The sequence below is a fragment of the Mesoplodon densirostris genome, chromosome 14 (genome assembly GCF_025265405.1).
Source record: "Mesoplodon densirostris isolate mMesDen1 chromosome 14, mMesDen1 primary haplotype, whole genome shotgun sequence".
Taxonomy (NCBI): Eukaryota; Metazoa; Chordata; class Mammalia; order Artiodactyla; family Ziphiidae; genus Mesoplodon; species Mesoplodon densirostris.
The window spans coordinates 8,104,681-8,121,872 of NC_082674.1; the positions used below are offsets into that span (position 1 = coordinate 8,104,681).

Below are 17,192 nucleotides of genomic sequence, written 5' to 3' on the forward strand. Positions count from 1 at the left end.
ATCCCCCAGGACCTGCAGGTGTTGAAGTATTGCCCTGGGATGGGGATGCAGGTCTTGGTTGGGCTGTATGCCTGGCATCACTTCCCAAGGAAGCCCTGGGCTGGCTCCACTACCAGGAATCAGCTCTTTGAGGCCAGCCAGCCAGAGGTTCCGGGTATTGTCTCCCTCACCCCGTCCTGCCCCAGGAGCACTCGAGCGCTGCCCTCAGCACTGGCTCAAGCCTCTTCCCCGCGTTGGGAGATCTAAATCTGTTAACTAGAGACGTCCTAGTGAGAGGAACTCCCTTCTCTGAAAGTGACCAGCGTCTTCGAGGTGTCTGAACAGGTCTCCCCACCTGGGAGGCGCCCTGTGCTGACACTCTCAGGGCTGGGCCCCCGACCCTCCCAACAGCTGGGAACTGAGCCCACCTGCCTCCCCTAATGAAGAGGAGCTAGAATGGGGACCCAGCCCCTGGCTGCGTCTGTCTCCACGGGCTGGGTCACAGTGTAGTTTCAAAAAGGCTCCCAGATCTCACCGGCGTAACAGCAAACAGTCTCTTTGCCTACCGCACGCATGTCCACGGTGCTCGGCGGGGGCCTGCTCCCTGCCAAACCGCTCAGGCAGCAGCCGCTGGCGTCTCCACCACCTGAAGCACCTCTGGGTGCTGTGCAGGGAGGTTCACAGGGTCTCAGGGCTCTGCCTGGCGCACCTGCCCCTCAGTGGTGGGAAGTGCATGCCAGCCACATGCCAGAAGGAGCAGGACTGGGAGCGTTCGGTTCTGGACATGTTCTCAAAGCACTGCCTTGTGCCGGCCGCTCTGCCCGGAATTGCAGAGATGACCCAGGCCCAGCCTGCCCTTCAGGGGGGGCTCAGTCTGTTGAAGGAAGGACTCACCTTTCTGGATGACCTGCTCTGAGGACTGTAGCAGCTCATGGTAATTCCATGGCACTGAGCTCAGAGAGGTTGAGAAGCTGACACATGTCACACAGCCAGAGCTGGAACTGGCGTTCCGATTCGGGCCGGACGGGTTTCCAAGTCCTAGTTCCTCTCATTGTGTTGCTGGTTTCTAAACATGGTAGTTTTTCTAAAACTGTGTAGTTTTTCCTTGGCTTGTGGTAAAATCAGAAGAATAAAGACGACACAGGATTTTTTGTTTGATTATTTTTTCCTTTTAAAAAAATACAAGTGGGGCCTCCCTGGTGGCGCAAGTGGTTGGGAGTCCGCCTGCCGATGCAGGGGATACGGGTTCGTGCCCCGGTCTGGGAGGATCCCATATGCCGCGGAGCGGCTGGGCCCGTGAGCCATGGCCGCTGAGCCTGCGCGTCCGGAGCCTGCGCGTCCGGAGCCTGTGCTCCGCAACGGGGGAGGCCACAACAGTGAGAGGCCCGCATACCGCAAAAAAAAAAAAAAAAAAATACAAGTGTATAAATCTTATTTTAAAAATCAAGATCTGTGGCTCGTAGCCATGTCAATTTCCTGGTTACGATATTGTACTCTTGTTATGTGAGATGTTGCCAATGGGTGAGACGGGTACATGGGATCTCTGTGTACTATCTTGCAATTTCCTGTGAATCGATAATCATTTCAAGGTAAAAAGGTTCTAAAAATTGTACAAAAAAAATTATAAATCTTATTTTAAAAATCAAACAATCAAAATGGAAAGATGAAAGCGTTAAAGGCCCCCCCCCGCCGTCATCACCCACACGTTCCCTCCCCTCCAATTGCCTCTCCCTTTAATCTCCCTAAAGGTAACCAATGTTTACACGTTTAAAGTGGATCCTCTCATCTCTATTGAAAGTATATATATTTCAACTCAAAATTGCTCATATCCTACAGATTGCCTCCTTTTTCTGTGTAGTGATTCTTGAGATATTCCCGTAGCAGCAGTGGTGTGCTGCTCTGTTGTGTTCGTTGGTGCGACGTAAATGTCCCCTCCGCAGCCGAGGGCGGGCCACCAGTGAGGCGTCCCTGAATGTGTTTCCTCCCGGTGTGTCCTGGAGGAAACGGGCAGTCTCCCAAGAGCCACGGGACCAGCCCTCAGGCACCGTGTCGCTGGCACAGTATTCCGTGGCGTGGGTGCCGTGCTTTGTCGGACCAGTTCTGTGTTCGTGGACCCTGCTGTTAAAGTGTGAGCCAGAAGATCCCCACAGTTCCCACGTGCAAGAGGGGTTCGCCGCTGTCGCTGAACCGCTGGCTTCAGTGACCTTGAGATACTGATTTGCAGTGATCGTCGTAACAGCTGCTGAGTTTTGAGCGCTTCCGTTGACTTGGGCCTGCTGAGCATTTTTCTTTCACCGCTGTGGGTGAGTTGTCACCCCGGCTGAGCAGGTGGGGCACCCGAGGCCAGGCATCTGGAGAGCTGCGCCTCATTCCCCTGCCCGCCGCAGGGGGGCATCCCGGACGTGCTCCTGAAACTTCCAGAACTGGGGGATATCCCTAACGTCAGGCTGGTGACCTGCCTCCAAACTGAAAAGAGCCTTCCTACCTACACAGAACAGGAAGGGACTGCCGTGGGGCACAGCTGAGCCTGCAGACCTGGGTGCTGGTCGGGGCTGGGCTACAGCGGGTCCCCTGAGAAGCCGGGATGGGGGTCAGCCCGAGCTGACCTCTAGCAGAGCCTGAGAGCATGTGGAGTTGGGGCCCTGGGGGCCCTGAGAGTACGAGATGGGCTTGAAATCGGGACAAGACTCAGCTTGCTGAGTGAGCCTAGAAAAGCCATTTATATCTTGAACCCCCTGTCGGCAAAGTGGGGACATTAATCCCTTCCCTGCCTCCCGGGGTGAGCTCACTGTAGGGTCAAATGCTGGAAGGTCTGGGAGAGCAGAGGGGAGAAAAACATAAGCCATCCCGGCAAACGGGCAGGGTGCAGTGTTTTCCTTAAGTGCACCAGGAGCCATTTGCGGCAATTTTGAAAAGTTCAGCCAACTCTTTAAACTCTTTTGCTTTTCCAAATAGCAACTGGCACAGATTGAGACGGACCTGAAGTCCCGAACGGCCGCCTACAGCGCTCTGAAGACAAATCTGGAGAACCTGGAGAAGAAATCCACGTGAGTATTCGGGGTCCCACGCTCCTTGCGGCCTCAGGGCCTGGCCGGGGCAGCGTCCAAGCCGGGCTCCTGCACGGGCCTTTCAGATCACTGGGTGAGCTGGGTGTCTGTGTCTGAGAGAGACAGACAGCCAGCCAGACGGACAGACAGACACAGAGGCACTCCTGCCTCTTCAGGAGTTACGTGCTGGGCAGGGAGGGCCAGCAGTAACAGTGGCTGATGGAACACACACGGAGTGCAGGAGGGGAGGGTGAGGAGGGTCAGACAGTCTCTATCTCCCTCTGATGTTTCTCTTTTTCTTCTTCGGATCAATGTTTATTAAGTACCCACGATACTCAGGCCTTATGCTAGGCCCTAAAGATACAGAGCAGAATAAAATATCATTTCTGCGCTTGGAGAGCTCACAGTTATTCACTCAACAAATAGTTATGGAAAGTCTGCTTTGCGCAAGGGGTGCAGGTGTAAACCGGACAGGTAAGGTCTGATAGCGTAAGGAGTCCGGGACAGACGGGCACTGCAGGGTGCCTTTGGAGAGGGACCCTAAGGGCCTTATCAGCGATGGCTGGTCGGCATGGGGAAGAGGGCGTGTGGGCTCCGGGCGGGGCAGTGTGGAGAGCCCTGTGGGCCGGCTTTTTACCTAAAGCTTCGGCCTTGACTAAGGGCTCAAGAGCTCTTTCCTCGGGAAGCAACGTGCACTTGGGTATGTAACCTCACGGCCTACGTGCTGATGCTACAGACCGTCTCGGTAGTTGTGTTTTGGCCCATTTGCTGATACAATAGCCTCGATCTCTGTGCTAAAAATACCATGCCCTTGATGAGGCAGGTTCCACTGGACACATGTACAAAGCTATTTCAGGTGAATGTCCCCTGGCTGCTGGACCTGTAAGGTGTGTAAAGTGAAACGGAGCCCTCTTCTGGGCCTGTCTCTGCCCCGAGTGGCCCAGCTGGTGGCGTGAGCTGACCTCTGTGTTCCATTTGGGTAACATAAGCTGCCAGTCGCCAGCGGTCCCCTCCCAACAGCCGGTGGCTTGTTCTGAGGCAGCGCAGCTGCCCGAGGTGTTGGATTCAGCTCGGGTGACTGGTGATAGGACCTGGGGTCCTGCCAGGCACAGCAGTTCTGGGCGCCCAGACACAGAGCTGGGGGACACTTAGCCCAGGGCCCCCACCCCTCCCCAGGAAGCGTCCTGAGCCTTCCTGTCCCCTGCTGTCCCAACACCTGCGTGTCGTGGGGGTGCTGGGGTCTGTGCATCCCACAGGCCCAGGGATGCCTCTGTGTCCTTCTCTGCTGATCACAACCCCTTTGTCCCACGTGGATTCAGGGGAAACCTCTTCACTCGGACGCTAAGCGATATTGTGAGCAAAGAAGACTTTGTGTTGGATTCTGAGTATCTGATCACACTTCTGGTCATTGTTCCCAAGTAAGTGGACCAGGAAGGTGAGTTGTTTGGGGTCTCCATCTGGGCTGGTGATCACAGAAGGAAATTTGTCCCGCCCAACAGAGATGAAGCGGGAGTCCCCCAAGGCCAGATCCTGGGGCCCTAAATGGCAGCTGTGGGGTGGTCAGGGGAGCAGGTGACAGTGCTTGTGGCGGTAATAGTGACAGAAGCGGTCATTTCTCGGGCATCTGCTGTGTGCCCGATGCCACACACAGGAGCTCGTTTCCCTCACAACACGCCTGGGGTCAGGCGGGGGCTGTTACTGTTCCCTTGTTCTGCAGCTTGAGAGGTCAGCTGGTTTGCCCCAGCTCACACAGGGCCAGGATCAGAACCCCCAGCAGGAATCTCCTGAGTCCTTCTCACAGCCGCTCCACGGTGCCTGGGGCCTCATGGGGAGGCTAAGCCCCAGATGGGGCTGGGGACAGGGGTCCCAAAGCCCACGGCAGTGCCTCAGGGGATGTTTGGGGCACTGTCTGGCCCCTAGCCCTGCTCCTCTCAGGCCCTCAGGGAAAGGGGCATGCAGCTTCCTGGACTCTCAGGACACCCCACAATCTTTTCTGCATAAAATCACTGAATGATTCTGTACTCTCACAGACCAAGCTATGCACAATGGCAAAAAACCTACGAATCCCTCTCGGACATGGTGGTCCCACGGTCGACAAAGTAAGTGAGACCTCAGCTTGGCCCCAGGGCCTGGGGGGTGTGTGGGGGGGCAGGTGTGGGTGCTCTGGGGCACCTAGCCACCAAACATGCCCCAAGGGCACAAGTGCCTTCAGCCCTCCACACTTGTGCCTTCACAGCCACACACTCAGCCACATGCCAGACTCCCTCCATCTTTCAGGACCCCGCTTCCTTGCCCCCTCCTCCGGGAAGCCCTCCCGGACTACCTTCCGGCCCTCGGGGCATGCAGGGCCTGCGCTGTGCTCTGCTCTGCATTCTCAGCTTGGCCTGGATTCTTTCCCACCTGAGGGTCAAGCAAGAGCCTGGCTGTGATGGCCGCAGAGCACGAGCAGGGGAGGAAAAGAGTCTCGACGTGTGGCCTGCTGGGGTCAGAGCAGGAGCAGCCAGTGAGGGCTGGAAAAGTGACAGCAGAAGGAATCGAGGAACATAGTTGAACCCTGAATACGACACAGCTGGGAAAATCAACAGTTTAGCGTCACGGGCATGAGCAAGGATAAATCTCACTCTGTGATGTTAAGCGGAAAGCAAGTTGCAGAAGGGGACACACAGCACGAAGCCATTTACTTAAAATCTAAAAATGGACAAAACTAAACTGTATGTGACTTGGGTAATGCAGGTGCACGGAATTATGGGTGTTTGAGGATGAGAAACGCCAAACTCAGCACAGCAGTGACCTAGGGGTGGGATTAGAATAAGGTTGGGGAAGGCGTGTGGGGCTTCTATTGTATGAAAATTGTTTGATGTCTTAAGCTGGGCGGGGAATACATGGGTATTTATTCTCTGTACCTTTTCCCATGCCTGAAATAGCTTGCACTTTAAATGATTTCTCAATGAGTCTTGGGCAGCCCTGCCCACTCCCATCCCAGCCCAGAGGCCTCTGGCCTGGGGCGCCTGCTGGCTCTCCCAGGGTCACAAAGTCACTGAAGGGTGCAGGGCTCAGGACAGTCACAGCCTGAGGTCACCAGGGGAGGCTGGAGGAGGAGGGCGTACAGTCCGGCAGAGGAGCTGGCGCTCGACGCTGGCCTGCTTGGCAGGAGTGTTCACTGCTCTGCAATGCTGGCTCTCCATGGCCAAGTGCTGGGAAGTCCTGCCAGGAGAGGCTGCTTCAGGAGGTGGCTTGACTTCTCAGACCAGAGCCCCCAGGCCCTCCATTGTCAGGGGGCACCTGGAGTCTGCTGAGATTACTCTGGAAAGGTTTCTGGAACCTGGGTCAACCCCTATGGGTGTGGGCTCGGAGAAGCAGGAGAGGTGACCCGAGACCCAGCTTGGGCCCAAGGGCTCCCATTGTCAGGTCATCTGGCCAGTGGGACTCAAAGACGCTCAGACCACGGGCCCCAGTGACCCCCACATTGAGGACAGCAACCGCAGTGGTCCTACCTCAAGGTGTGCCAGGGAGACCGTGTCTAATTAGAACATTGTGCCGTTGGACGTGAAATGCCCATTGTGGGATGGTTTCCACCACCTGGAACTTTGCCCTCTGCTTTGTTACAACCACAGCGCGTGAGAGCTGGTGCGCCCCGCTCGGCGCAGCAGGTGACTAAGACCTGCGTACAGCTTGCTCTCGGCCAGTTCATGACCTGGAGCCCACCCCAGAGCCGAGCAGGTCTCCGGCGTTTGGGTCACCCCTGGAGCCCTAGCCTGGAGGGTGAGAGAAGGAGACGAGACGCCGGCAAGGCGCCGGCAGCTTACACCGCGCAGCCAGGAGTTTGGTGCTAGGAAGGGACGCCCTCGCTTCCTCCACCCTCGCGGCCACCAGGCTCCCCCTGCAGCGACCCACCCCGCCGGGGAGAGGACAGGCTCCTTCGGCCCAGCTCCAGGGCCTGGTGGTGAGTCCAGTGAACAAACGCTTCTCTCCCACAGGTTGTTAGCTGAGGACAACGAGGGCGGCCTCTTCACCGTGACTCTGTTTCGAAAAGTGATTGACGATTTCAAAACCAAAGCCAGAGAGAATAAGTAAGGGCTGGCCTCGGTGGGTTTCTCCGGGTTCGGTTTCTCTCCACTGCAGGGGGGGTGGTCTCTGCTCTGACTGGAAGCTTCTTAGCAGGAGCCTCTCCTTTGCTTGTTTTAAGGTTCACTGTCCGTGAATTTTACTATGATGAAAAAGAAATTAAAAGGGAAAGGGAAGAGATGACCAGATTGCTGTCGGATAAGAAGCAACAATACGTGAGTCTATGATACAGGCCCGGAGGATTTTCTTGAAGGCGTTGGGTGGTGCCCACGCACCCAAGGCCTGGAGCAGAAGGGCCCCGCCTAAGTCCCAACACCCACGCCCAACGTCCCTACTTGCCCGGTGCACACTCCTGGGGCTGCCAGACAGGGTCTGGGGGAGGGTGACAAGCACCGGTAACCTGGAGGTGACACATGAGCCATGAGCCCTGCTGTAGGAGATCTCACCGAGCCTGGCACTGCCCTCTGGGAAGGAACTCTTAGCTCTGTTCTGCGGAGGAGAAAGTGAGGCTCTGAGAGGTGAACCAGCACTGGCCCTGGGAGAGGACCCCACCTGGCCGCCTGCGGTCGAGCAAGGCTGTCAGGGCTCCGGGCAGGAGCGCCTGTGCTGAGAATGGCAGGGCCGCCACCTTGCAGAGTGCAGCCAGCCGTCACCCGAAGCCCTGGTCCGTGTGATGTCCAGGCGTGCTGTGACATCCCCGTCACTGGCACCTGTATTTACCTCCCTGAGGCTTTTAGCAAAGAGTGGGTGCTTATCCTAGAGACTTCCAACCACAGCCACTCAGAACCTTCTCATGTGTGAGGGCAGCTGAGCTCAACAGAGAGAAAAACAGATTTTCTTTCTTTTTTTTTTTTTTTTTTTTTTTTTTTTGCGGTACGCGGGCCTCTCACTGCTGTGGCCTCTCCCGTTGCGGAGCACAGGCTCCGGACGCGCAGGCTCAGTGGCCATGGCTCACGGGCCCAGCCGCTCCGCGGCATATGGGATCCTCCCAGATCGGGGCACGAACCCGTATCCCCTGCATCGGCAGGCGGACTCTCAACCACCGCGCCACCAGGAAGCCCTAGATTTTCATTTTTGAAATGTGAATGGTGTAGCCTTGAGAAAGTCGCTCTGTAAAATGGGCACCTTCAGGACTCAGCATCCTCCAGCTCAGAGCGGGGCTGAGCCAGTGGGGGATGTTTTCAGGTCCCCTGCCCTACAGTTCCCCCAAGGAGGGTTCTCAGAGAAACTTCCAGTTCAGCCTCTAGAGGAGAGAGGAAGGGAGGGGTGAGGAAAGTTGGTGTGTAAACGTGAAGCTGTGAGTGTGTGTTTGGGTGAAAAGCCAGTGCCTCCCGTGCGGCTGTGCCTGTGCCCCGGGCCGCCTCCTGCCTCGGGCTGGGGAATTCTGTGCATCCCGCCTGACCTCTCTGGCTCCGTGGCCTTTGCACAGGGACTGCAGACACCTGGCCCCATCAGGAGTGAGAACCAGCCACGGGGCCCCAGAAATGGGGTCCCCAGAGCCCCACTGGATGGACCCATCCCCCTCTGTGGAGGAAATGGGAACTGATCATATACAACTGCCTGTGAGGGATTTCAGCCCTCTCCCCGAGGAGAAAGGCACACGTGCGCACACACACACATACGTGTGTGGACATGTGTGTGCACGCCAAGGGAACACACACTTCTTAGATCCACAATCTGTCAGGCTTGGGTCAAGGCTCCGGGGCCCTTCCTGAGACTAAGGACTGAGCTGGAGCCCTATGCCCCTGGCCTCGGACCCGACTCACCAGGCAGGAAAGATGCTCACCAGCAAGAGCTGAGATCCAAAGGGTTTCCTCCTTCACCTGAGCTCGCCCAGAACCCTAATATCCCAAGAAGGTTCCAGCCTTCTCTTTAGCTGAGCCCTTTCCCCGCTTGCTTTAGTCCTGGCCCGAGCCCCCCACGGTGTCTCTGGAGGGAGCTAGATGGTGGCACCTTTCACAGGTGACCAGGGGCGAGCCTTTGGCACCCACCTACACGGTGGCACAGACCCCCTGGGGATCAAGGTGATATACCCGAGCCCAACGCCTGCGCCTCTGTCTCAGGTTGCTCGCTGGCATTTTTTCGTGTGGTGTAGACTTCCGCTCCCTGGCTGCCCCGGGGAGCCCTGCCCGTTCTCCGTGGAGGGGAAGCGGAGCTCCGAAGGACAAACTAACTTGGAAACCTGTAGTTCCCTGCGAGGCTCTTGCTGGGCGCCAGCGAGCAGGGGTCAGCTGGGGTCAGCCCTACCCCGGCTTCTTAAGAATCTCTTTCCCGCTTTAGCCTTTTTGGAGGTGCATAGGACCAGCATCCTGTGTCCTAGGGTGGTGGGTGTCAGTTCCCTTTGAGAGCCCAGGATGGGATTTTCCCGCTCTTGGCACCTGTCTGCAGAGAAAGATGGTAAAGGGTCGAATGTGTCCTAACAGCACGCCTGACCAGTTTTCTGCATGTAACATGCTTAAGTGCATCCTGACGGCCAAGGAGGCTACTGTGAGCTGGACTTGGGAGAGACACCCTGACTCAGCCCAGGCAGCCCGGAAGGCGGAGCTGGTCGCACAGACGGTCCAGGGAGGGGCAGCTCCTGGCCGAGGCCAGGCTGGGGGAGGGGCTGTGGGCTCTGCCCGTGGCATACGGAAGCCGAGGGCTTTAACACCCCCGCCCTGGAGGGGGAGAGCCAGCAGCACCGGCTTACCTCCAGTCCAACCAGCACGCCTGAGCCCGCCTTCAGGTGCTTTTCAGGCCGTGAGAGTGATTTCTGTTTGTTTGTGATGCATGTTTGCTGAAAGATTAATAAATGATTTCTGTGCCTTTAGCAAACTTCCTGTGTTGCTCTTAAAAAGGGATCATCCACCTTCCCGGACCACAAGGTTAAGGTAACCCCGCTAGGGAACCCCGATAGGCCCGCTGCGGGGCAGAGCGCCAGAGAGAGAGAGAGTGAGGGTGCGGGTGAGGTAAGCAACCCCCCGGGAGCCCTGGGGTCCCCGGCTCGCACGTCCTCGCCCGCGCAGGCATCTCTGGAGAAAACAAATCCTTGCTTTTCCTGTTATCTACTATGGCTTCTGAGGTCTTAAATTCAAGGATTCCAGAATCATGCCTTCCTTCTAATCTGCAGGGTCTCTTGGGAGCTGCCCCTCCCCCTCCCCCAGCAATGATTGGTGCTTGCCGGCCAGGGTGCCTTTGTCCTGGCTGGCGGTGGCTGGAGCTGGTGATGGGGCAGGTCCTGGCTGGGGGATGGTGGTCGGGCAGCTCAGCTCTCTTCCCCTGGGTGCCCGCCCCTGACCCACCCCTGACCTTTGTGGGCATCCGAGGAGGACCAGCCATGCCAGCATTAGCGATAGCGGCTGTGGCCACGTGCAGTGGGGCTGTGAGGAACCCCCTGGAAGTGGCGGCTGGTGGATGATGCCGGGACTTGGGGTGAAGCCTTCGAGAAGGGGAGCTCCTTGGAGGTGCAGTGTCAGCCAGAAGCCTGCTGGCTGCCTGCTGAAAGCCGCGAGGTCAGGGGCTGCCCACCCCCCGCAGCCCGGTGGGTCATGGCCCCATGTGTGTGCCGGCTGGCAGGCCCACTGAGCTGCCCCAGCGCCAGGTGCCCTGGAGAACGTGGGCCTGGGCCTCACCCTGGCCTCTTCCGACCGACTCGCTGCTTCTGCTCGTCACTGGGCGTTTCTTCTCGGCTCGGGGCTTGCTCTGTCAAAACCCACGTCCCTTGTTGGCCGGGCGTCGGGTGGAGTGGCCGGGAGGGGTCACCGCACTCCTGTCCCTGCAGGGCCCGCTGCTGCGATGGCTCAAGGTGAACTTCAGCGAAGCCTTTATTGCCTGGATCCACATCAAGGCACTGAGAGTGTTTGTGGAGTCTGTGCTCAGGTGCGTGGACGAGATGCCCGCCCTGGGCTGTCCTGCGGTGGGAGGTCGGGCGTCGCCAGCTCTGGGGCCACCTGGGCTCTGCCACCCCCCTTCTGGCCCCTCCGGCCTCCTCGGGGACACGCCCTGGCTTTGCTGCCCTCTTCCTCTGCAGCTCCTGGCTCTTGGCAACAGGCTTAGGGTTTCCTTCCCTCAGTCCTGAGGGCGCCTGCTGTCCAGTGCTTTCCTGCCAGTCATGGGGCTGGTGTCCTGCTGTGCCCACCTGCTCTGTGCAGCCCACCAGGGGCCAGTGGCTCCTGGAAGAAACACCAGCACCGACCGTCTCCATCCTTGACCTTTGAGGCCTAACCCTCAAGGCAGCACAAAAAGTAAAACCCAAACCAAACCGAACCAACAAAAGCTAAACTTATTTTACCTTTTTTTTTTTTAAACAAATGCAAAGTAGGTTCACTATTTTGTAGAAACTGTAGGTAATCCCAAAGAGTGAATAAAAAGCACCAAGAGGAAGCACTGCTAACATGCTGGTGTACCAGCATCCTTCAGATTTGGGGGGTTTGCTTCTTTAAATTTGCAGATATGCATAACTTTTTTTAACTTTTTATTTTATATTGGACGTTAGCCGATTAACAATGTTGTGATGATAGTTTCAGGTGCACAGCAAAGGGACTCAGCCACACATAATGCATGTATCCGTTCTCCCCCAGACTCCCCTCCCAGCCAGGCTGCCACATAGCACCGAGCAGAGCTCCCTGTGCTCTACACTAGGTCCTTGTTGGTTATCCCTTTAAAATAGAGCCGTGTGTACATGTCAGTCCCAAACTCCCTGTCCCGTCCTCCCTGGTAACCATAAATTCATCCTCTAAGTCTGTGAGTCTGTTTCTGTTTTGTATCATTTCTTTTTAGATTCCGCAGATATGCATACATTTTACAAAAATGGAATCAAACAGGAAATATCTGTTGAAGCCTGCTTTCTACTGTGTTTGAACATATCCCGTGTCCTGAGCTATGGGGCGGGGGGGTCTTGGCAGCACTGCTCACGGCCGCTGCCCCCTTCTCCCAGAGCTTGGCCCACTCTGCCCTGCAGGCTCCAGGGCCCCTCGGCCCCTCTGGGGTGGTCTTGCTGGGCCCCTTCCGCCAGGCTGACTGCCCCGCTCTCTCTCCTGCCCAGGCTTCCTAGGTCTCCACTGCCGTGCACTTCCCGACCGGCTTCGCTGGATTCCTGACTCATCTTCCCTCCCCGTCCCTTCCTCCTGATCCCCGTTTCTCCCTGTGGCCTCAGGTCCTTCCCCAAACTTCAGGGCCCGCTTGGACACCTCCTCTCCCTCATCCTCATGTCCCTCCCCACCTCCCTGCACCTCACGCACCCCTGACGGCCCTCCATCCTGCCTTTGCTTTCTCTCCTGCCGTCTCCCGCCCAGCTGTTGCTTGGGCCCCTGCCTCCAGTGCATCCTCCTCGTGGCTGCCAGTGTGGTTTTGTCCAGATACAGACCGGGTCTGATGGTGGTTCCTTGTCCTCTCAACCATCTCAGACCCCTGTAGTGGCGAGGACTGTGGCGCTGGGCTGAAGGGCACACTCAAGATACCCCGGAGTGTTCCAGCCATCGACAGTGTAGACAGGCCCAGTCTGTCCCTGCTCACCTTGGAAATCAGGGGTTCTCAGGCCCAGTGTGGCAAAGCCTGCCCAGCCTTACAGGATGCCCATTTTGCTCAAGTGAGAGGTTGAGAGGGACGTCCCTAATATTTGTTTCATCTCGGTAAAACAGTATATGCAAAAATAATTCCTTTCAAAACTATCAATGTATGACATTTTCAAAAACTGTACTTTTTATTTCTCCTGAATAGTTGTAATACATGAACACTGTAAAAAAAAAAATCAAGTTCAGAAATATGTACTATGGAAAGTAAGTTCCTCGCAGCCCCACTGCCCATAGATCATCCCAGTTAATGGTTTCAAGACTCTTCTCATCCCCCAAATGTCATCATTTATACTTACTGTTCTGCAACTTGCTTTTTTCATCTGCTTTGCATTATAGTCTTATCCGTATGCATAGAGATACTCGCTCCTTCTTAATGGCTTTTTCGTATTCCATCGTATGGAGAGAGCCTAAGCTAAGAAAATAGATGTTAAAGCAACAAGTTGATTAGAGCAGACGGGTAAGGTTCGCCTGTTTCTTGATCCTCCGACCCCGCGTAGGTCTCTTCCCCCAGCTCGCACTTGTTGCTGTGTCTTTTCTCAGAGCTGGTTCTGTCCTTTTTCCCTACGCTGAGAGCTGGAGGGGAGGGCTGGGGTGACTTGGCCTCTCTGCCTGTCACCCAGCCCAGAGTCAGACAAAGAGGAGGTGCCCCACGTTTGTGGCCTGAAGCAAATCAAAGAGAAGTGGACCAGCCCTCAGCTGAGGAAGTGCTGGTTCATTCTCAGGGTGAAGTGAATCAGGGGCTTATGTCACCCAAGGTGAGGATGGAAACGGGCCCTGGGTGAGTGGTGGGACCATGGTGAGACCGGAGAAGCTGGTGGCTGGGTCATTAGTCTGGATCTTGGGAGAGGTCTAGTGGGGAATGGATATTAGGGGAGCACCAGTGATGATTGATGTGTGTGGATGGGTTCACCTGCAGAGAGTCGCTTAGAGGGAATGTACCAGCATTTAAGGAGTGGAAGCAAAGAAGCCTGTGTGGATGTCAGAGGCCGGAGGAGGGAGAGATGGGTGAGTCAGGGAACAGAAGGTTAAGGCTTTAGCTGTCTCTGGGATGGGGCCGCTGGGAGGTCATTGGTGTGGGCAGCTCGAGTGTAGTGGCTGAAGGATGCTTGGGTGACACAGGACATTGGGTGCTCTCGGATGTGGGGTGAGAGCGGGAGGGAGGTGAGGGAATTTTTATTTTAAACAGGGCACAATGGTGCCATGGTTTTTTTTTTTTTTTAGTTCTGGATATGTAGAATTTTATTTTTTATTTTTTAACATCTTTATTGGAGTATAATTGCTTTACAATGGTGTGTTAGTTTCTGCTTTATAACAAAATGAATCAGTTATACATATGTTATACATATACATATCAGTTATACATATACATATCTCTTCCCTCTTGCATCTCCCTCCCTCCCACCGTCCCTATCCCACCCCTCTAGGTGGTCACAAAGCACCAAGCTGATCTCCCTGTGCTATGCGGCTGCTTCCCACTAGCTATCTGTTTTACGTTTGGTAGTGTATATATGTCCATGCCACTCTCTCACTTCGTCCCAGCTTACCCTTCCCCCTCCCCATATCCTCAAGTCCATTCTCTAGTAGGTCTGTGTCTTTAATCCCGTCTTACCCCTAGGTTCTTCATGACCTTTTTTTTTTTCCTTAGATTCCATATACATGTGTTAGCATACGGTATTTGTTTTTCTCTTTCTTACTTCACTCTGTATGACAGACTCTAGGTCCATCCACCTCACTACAAATAACTCAATTTCGTTTGTTTTTATGGCTAATACTCCATTGTATATATGTGCCACATCTTCTTTAGCCATTCATCTGTTGATGGACACTTTGGTTGCTTCCATGTCCTGGCTGTTGTAAATAGAGCTGCAATGGTGCCATGTTAAAGGGGAGGGTGGTGGCTGCAGTATTCTCAGCACGGAGAGTGCAGGTGGAGGGCTCCCCACCAGGGGGCCTGGAGGGGAAGGAGGCTCCTCTACTGAGGCGTCCAGGAGGGGGCAGCAGGGGGGCGGCCTGGAGCAGGAAGGAGCGGAGAGCCGACCCGCCATTCCTGGAAAGCAGGTTCTGAGCAGGATGAGGTGTTCACTAAACTGACCTGGAGGGAGGGCTGGCAGGGAGAGGGCTGGAAGGATCTGGAAGAATGTGCAAACCCTGAAACCAAGAGGGGAGTGGGCTGAGAAAGGGGTCCAGGGCGTGGAGGCTGGATGAGGGGCTAGGAGCATTCGTTCAGCCAGTACTGAGGGGGTGCCTATTACCCGCCATGCACTGGGGATCCGTGAGTGAACAAGACAGATGCAGAGCGCTGCCTTCAAGGAGCTCGCAGGCTGGTCAGGGGAGAACTCAAAAGACGGGGTCCTTGTTCAGGAGAATAATAATCTTCCAGGGCAACCTGCTGATGAATGCAATGGGATGACCAGATTGGAGCATGGCAGAGGCAGGTTCTGTGTCCAGGTAGCAGAGTGATGGTCTAGCAACTGCATCTGGGAACTGGAATGCCGTCTCCTGGCATACAGGTTGCCTGGGCTGTGAGATTGGTGACCGTCACACTTTGAGAAGGCTGCAGACTTCCCTGTAGTAAGCGGGTAGAGCTGCGCTGGTGAGGTCGAGGGTGTGGGGTGGGTTTCCAGGGCACTGGGAGTTCGGGGAGGAAGTTCAGGAGGGAAGGCAGGGCGAGGGTAACTGCTCGTGCGGGTAGTAGGGGCTCTCCAGAAGCACTACGACCCTGTGCTCAGTGTCCTCCGGGTGACCGGAGCTTTGGTGGCAAGGAACAAAGGAATGAGGGCGGTCAGCTGGCCCATCCTCTCACCCACGATCCAGCCCAAGTGCCCCTGCCATCCCTGCCAGCATCTGCCGGCCTCTGTGGCCCTTGCCTCTTGGGTTTGGTGGGGCCCCGCTCATCCAGTGTTCTAAGGCAACGGGACTAGGTACGTCTTATGCTTGGTTACAGTGAAGCAATTACAAATGGCCCTTTCACGTATTTACTTCACCTTTCTGCAGATCCACTAGGAGACCTCGGGACTTTAGTGAACACTTTGCACCATTAGCAGCCAGAAATGAGGACGGGAAAGCCAGGGGCTAGTTTATGGGCATTGACTGTGAAATTAAAACTAAGTAATAACAACAGGTCAGGCAGTAAAAGGGCATCTTAAGGCCAGCTTTCACATGCTGGGCTCGGGCATGAAGCACAGGTGATAAGTATCGAACATCCAAGCATTTGCTCACTGGTAGTATATATATGTATTTTAAAAACATTGAGAATCACAAAATGCATGTTTACTGTTTATGTAGTACCCAGTGTAAATATTTTAAGTGTTCTGAGATACCACCACAGGAATAGCTGCAAGTGGTTTCAAAGGTACTCATGGATACAAAGTCCATTTTAAATCCTTTCTGTCCACCCAAAACTCAGCAAAAGGAATTCACAATCTTGATAAACCAGATTTGCGTGTGTGTGCGTGTGCTGGTTTTTTCAGTGGAGAAAAAGTATGTCAGCTAAGCTGGGTTTTAGACGAAGCCTTTGGAGTCAGACTATTTAGTCAAACAGCCTCCATTCAGCTTGACCCCTCCCCACCTGATGATTACATACACCCCGGAGACCCCTTAGCTCTTTAGTTAAAAAACTGTCACTATCAGAAGTGGGTGAGCATATTCTAGAGATTTTTCCATGCACAAAGATCTAGCAGTTAGTCTCACTTCTGACCCCCGACATTCCACTCGAGTTTTCTTTTCCTGAGCTATGTTGCCTCGTTTTTCATTCTTACTGGAGTGTCAGGTTCGTTTTACCCGTATCTGCAGTAACTCTACACTTTGAACAGGTATGGATTGCCAGTGAACTTCCAGGCGGTTCTCCTCCAGCCTCATAAGAAGTCATCCACCAAACGTTTAAGAGAGGTTCTGAACTCCGTCTTCAGACATCTGGATGAAGTCGCAGCCGCAAGTATATTGGATGTAGGTATATTATCCAGAGCTGCCTTTCTACAGTAAGGTCAGCCTCTCCACATGGGAGGTACTTTCCCAAAGTGGTACCTGCCAGACTGTTAGGAAAATCTACACTTCACGAATGTGAAAGTTTAACAAGAGGCTGTGTGTTTGGGGTAGGGGGCGGACTGTGGGGCAGACAATACAGTCGATGCCTAGAGAGCTTTCCTCAAACAGAAAAGTAAAACAAGAAACGAGTTTATGCACTTAGAAGGTGACCATGTCTTTTGTAGGCATCCGTGGAGATCCCTGGATTGCAACTCAGCAACCAAGACTACTTTCCTTATGTCTATTTCCACATCGACCTTGGTCTTCTTGACTAGAAAGATGAGCCGGCAGCGCTAAACTTGCATATTTGTGCAAATTACCAGACGCTTCCTTCCTTTAGCCAGAGAAGAGTTGAAGTATCCTACAGAATTTTAAATTTTTAGAGAAATTGCTCACAAAAATTAGTTACAGTTGTATTTATTTTTTTTAAGTTACAATAAAGAAATGTTCTCAATCCTTTGAATTGTCTCTTCATTTACATTCTAACATAATTCAAAACTTCACTTTTCTGAATGTTTTACATAAA

The 17,192-nt window shown here is 54.6% G+C and overlaps 1 protein-coding gene across 3 annotated transcripts in view; it reads left to right on the forward strand.

The window, feature by feature from the left end:
- The window catches only part of ATP6V1C2 (ATPase H+ transporting V1 subunit C2), a 46,791-nt gene extending 29,850 nt beyond the window's left edge, over positions 1–16,941 (forward strand). For 2 of the 3 annotated variants that reach the window (XM_060117378.1, XM_060117379.1), the window contains 9 exons: positions 2,935–3,026; positions 4,346–4,444; positions 5,057–5,125; positions 7,004–7,096; positions 7,213–7,306; positions 9,902–10,039; positions 10,852–10,949; positions 16,456–16,588; positions 16,852–16,941. In XM_060117378.1, the coding sequence (XP_059973361.1) occupies positions 2,935–3,026; positions 4,346–4,444; positions 5,057–5,125; positions 7,004–7,096; positions 7,213–7,306; positions 9,902–10,039; positions 10,852–10,949; positions 16,456–16,588; positions 16,852–16,941 (906 nt within the window). The remainder of the gene's footprint in view (positions 1–2,934; positions 3,027–4,345; positions 4,445–5,056; positions 5,126–7,003; positions 7,097–7,212; positions 7,307–9,901; positions 10,040–10,851; positions 10,950–16,455; positions 16,589–16,851) is intronic. The other variant, XM_060117380.1, reaches the window with a different exon arrangement.
- Positions 16,942–17,192: the final 251 nt, after the last annotated feature.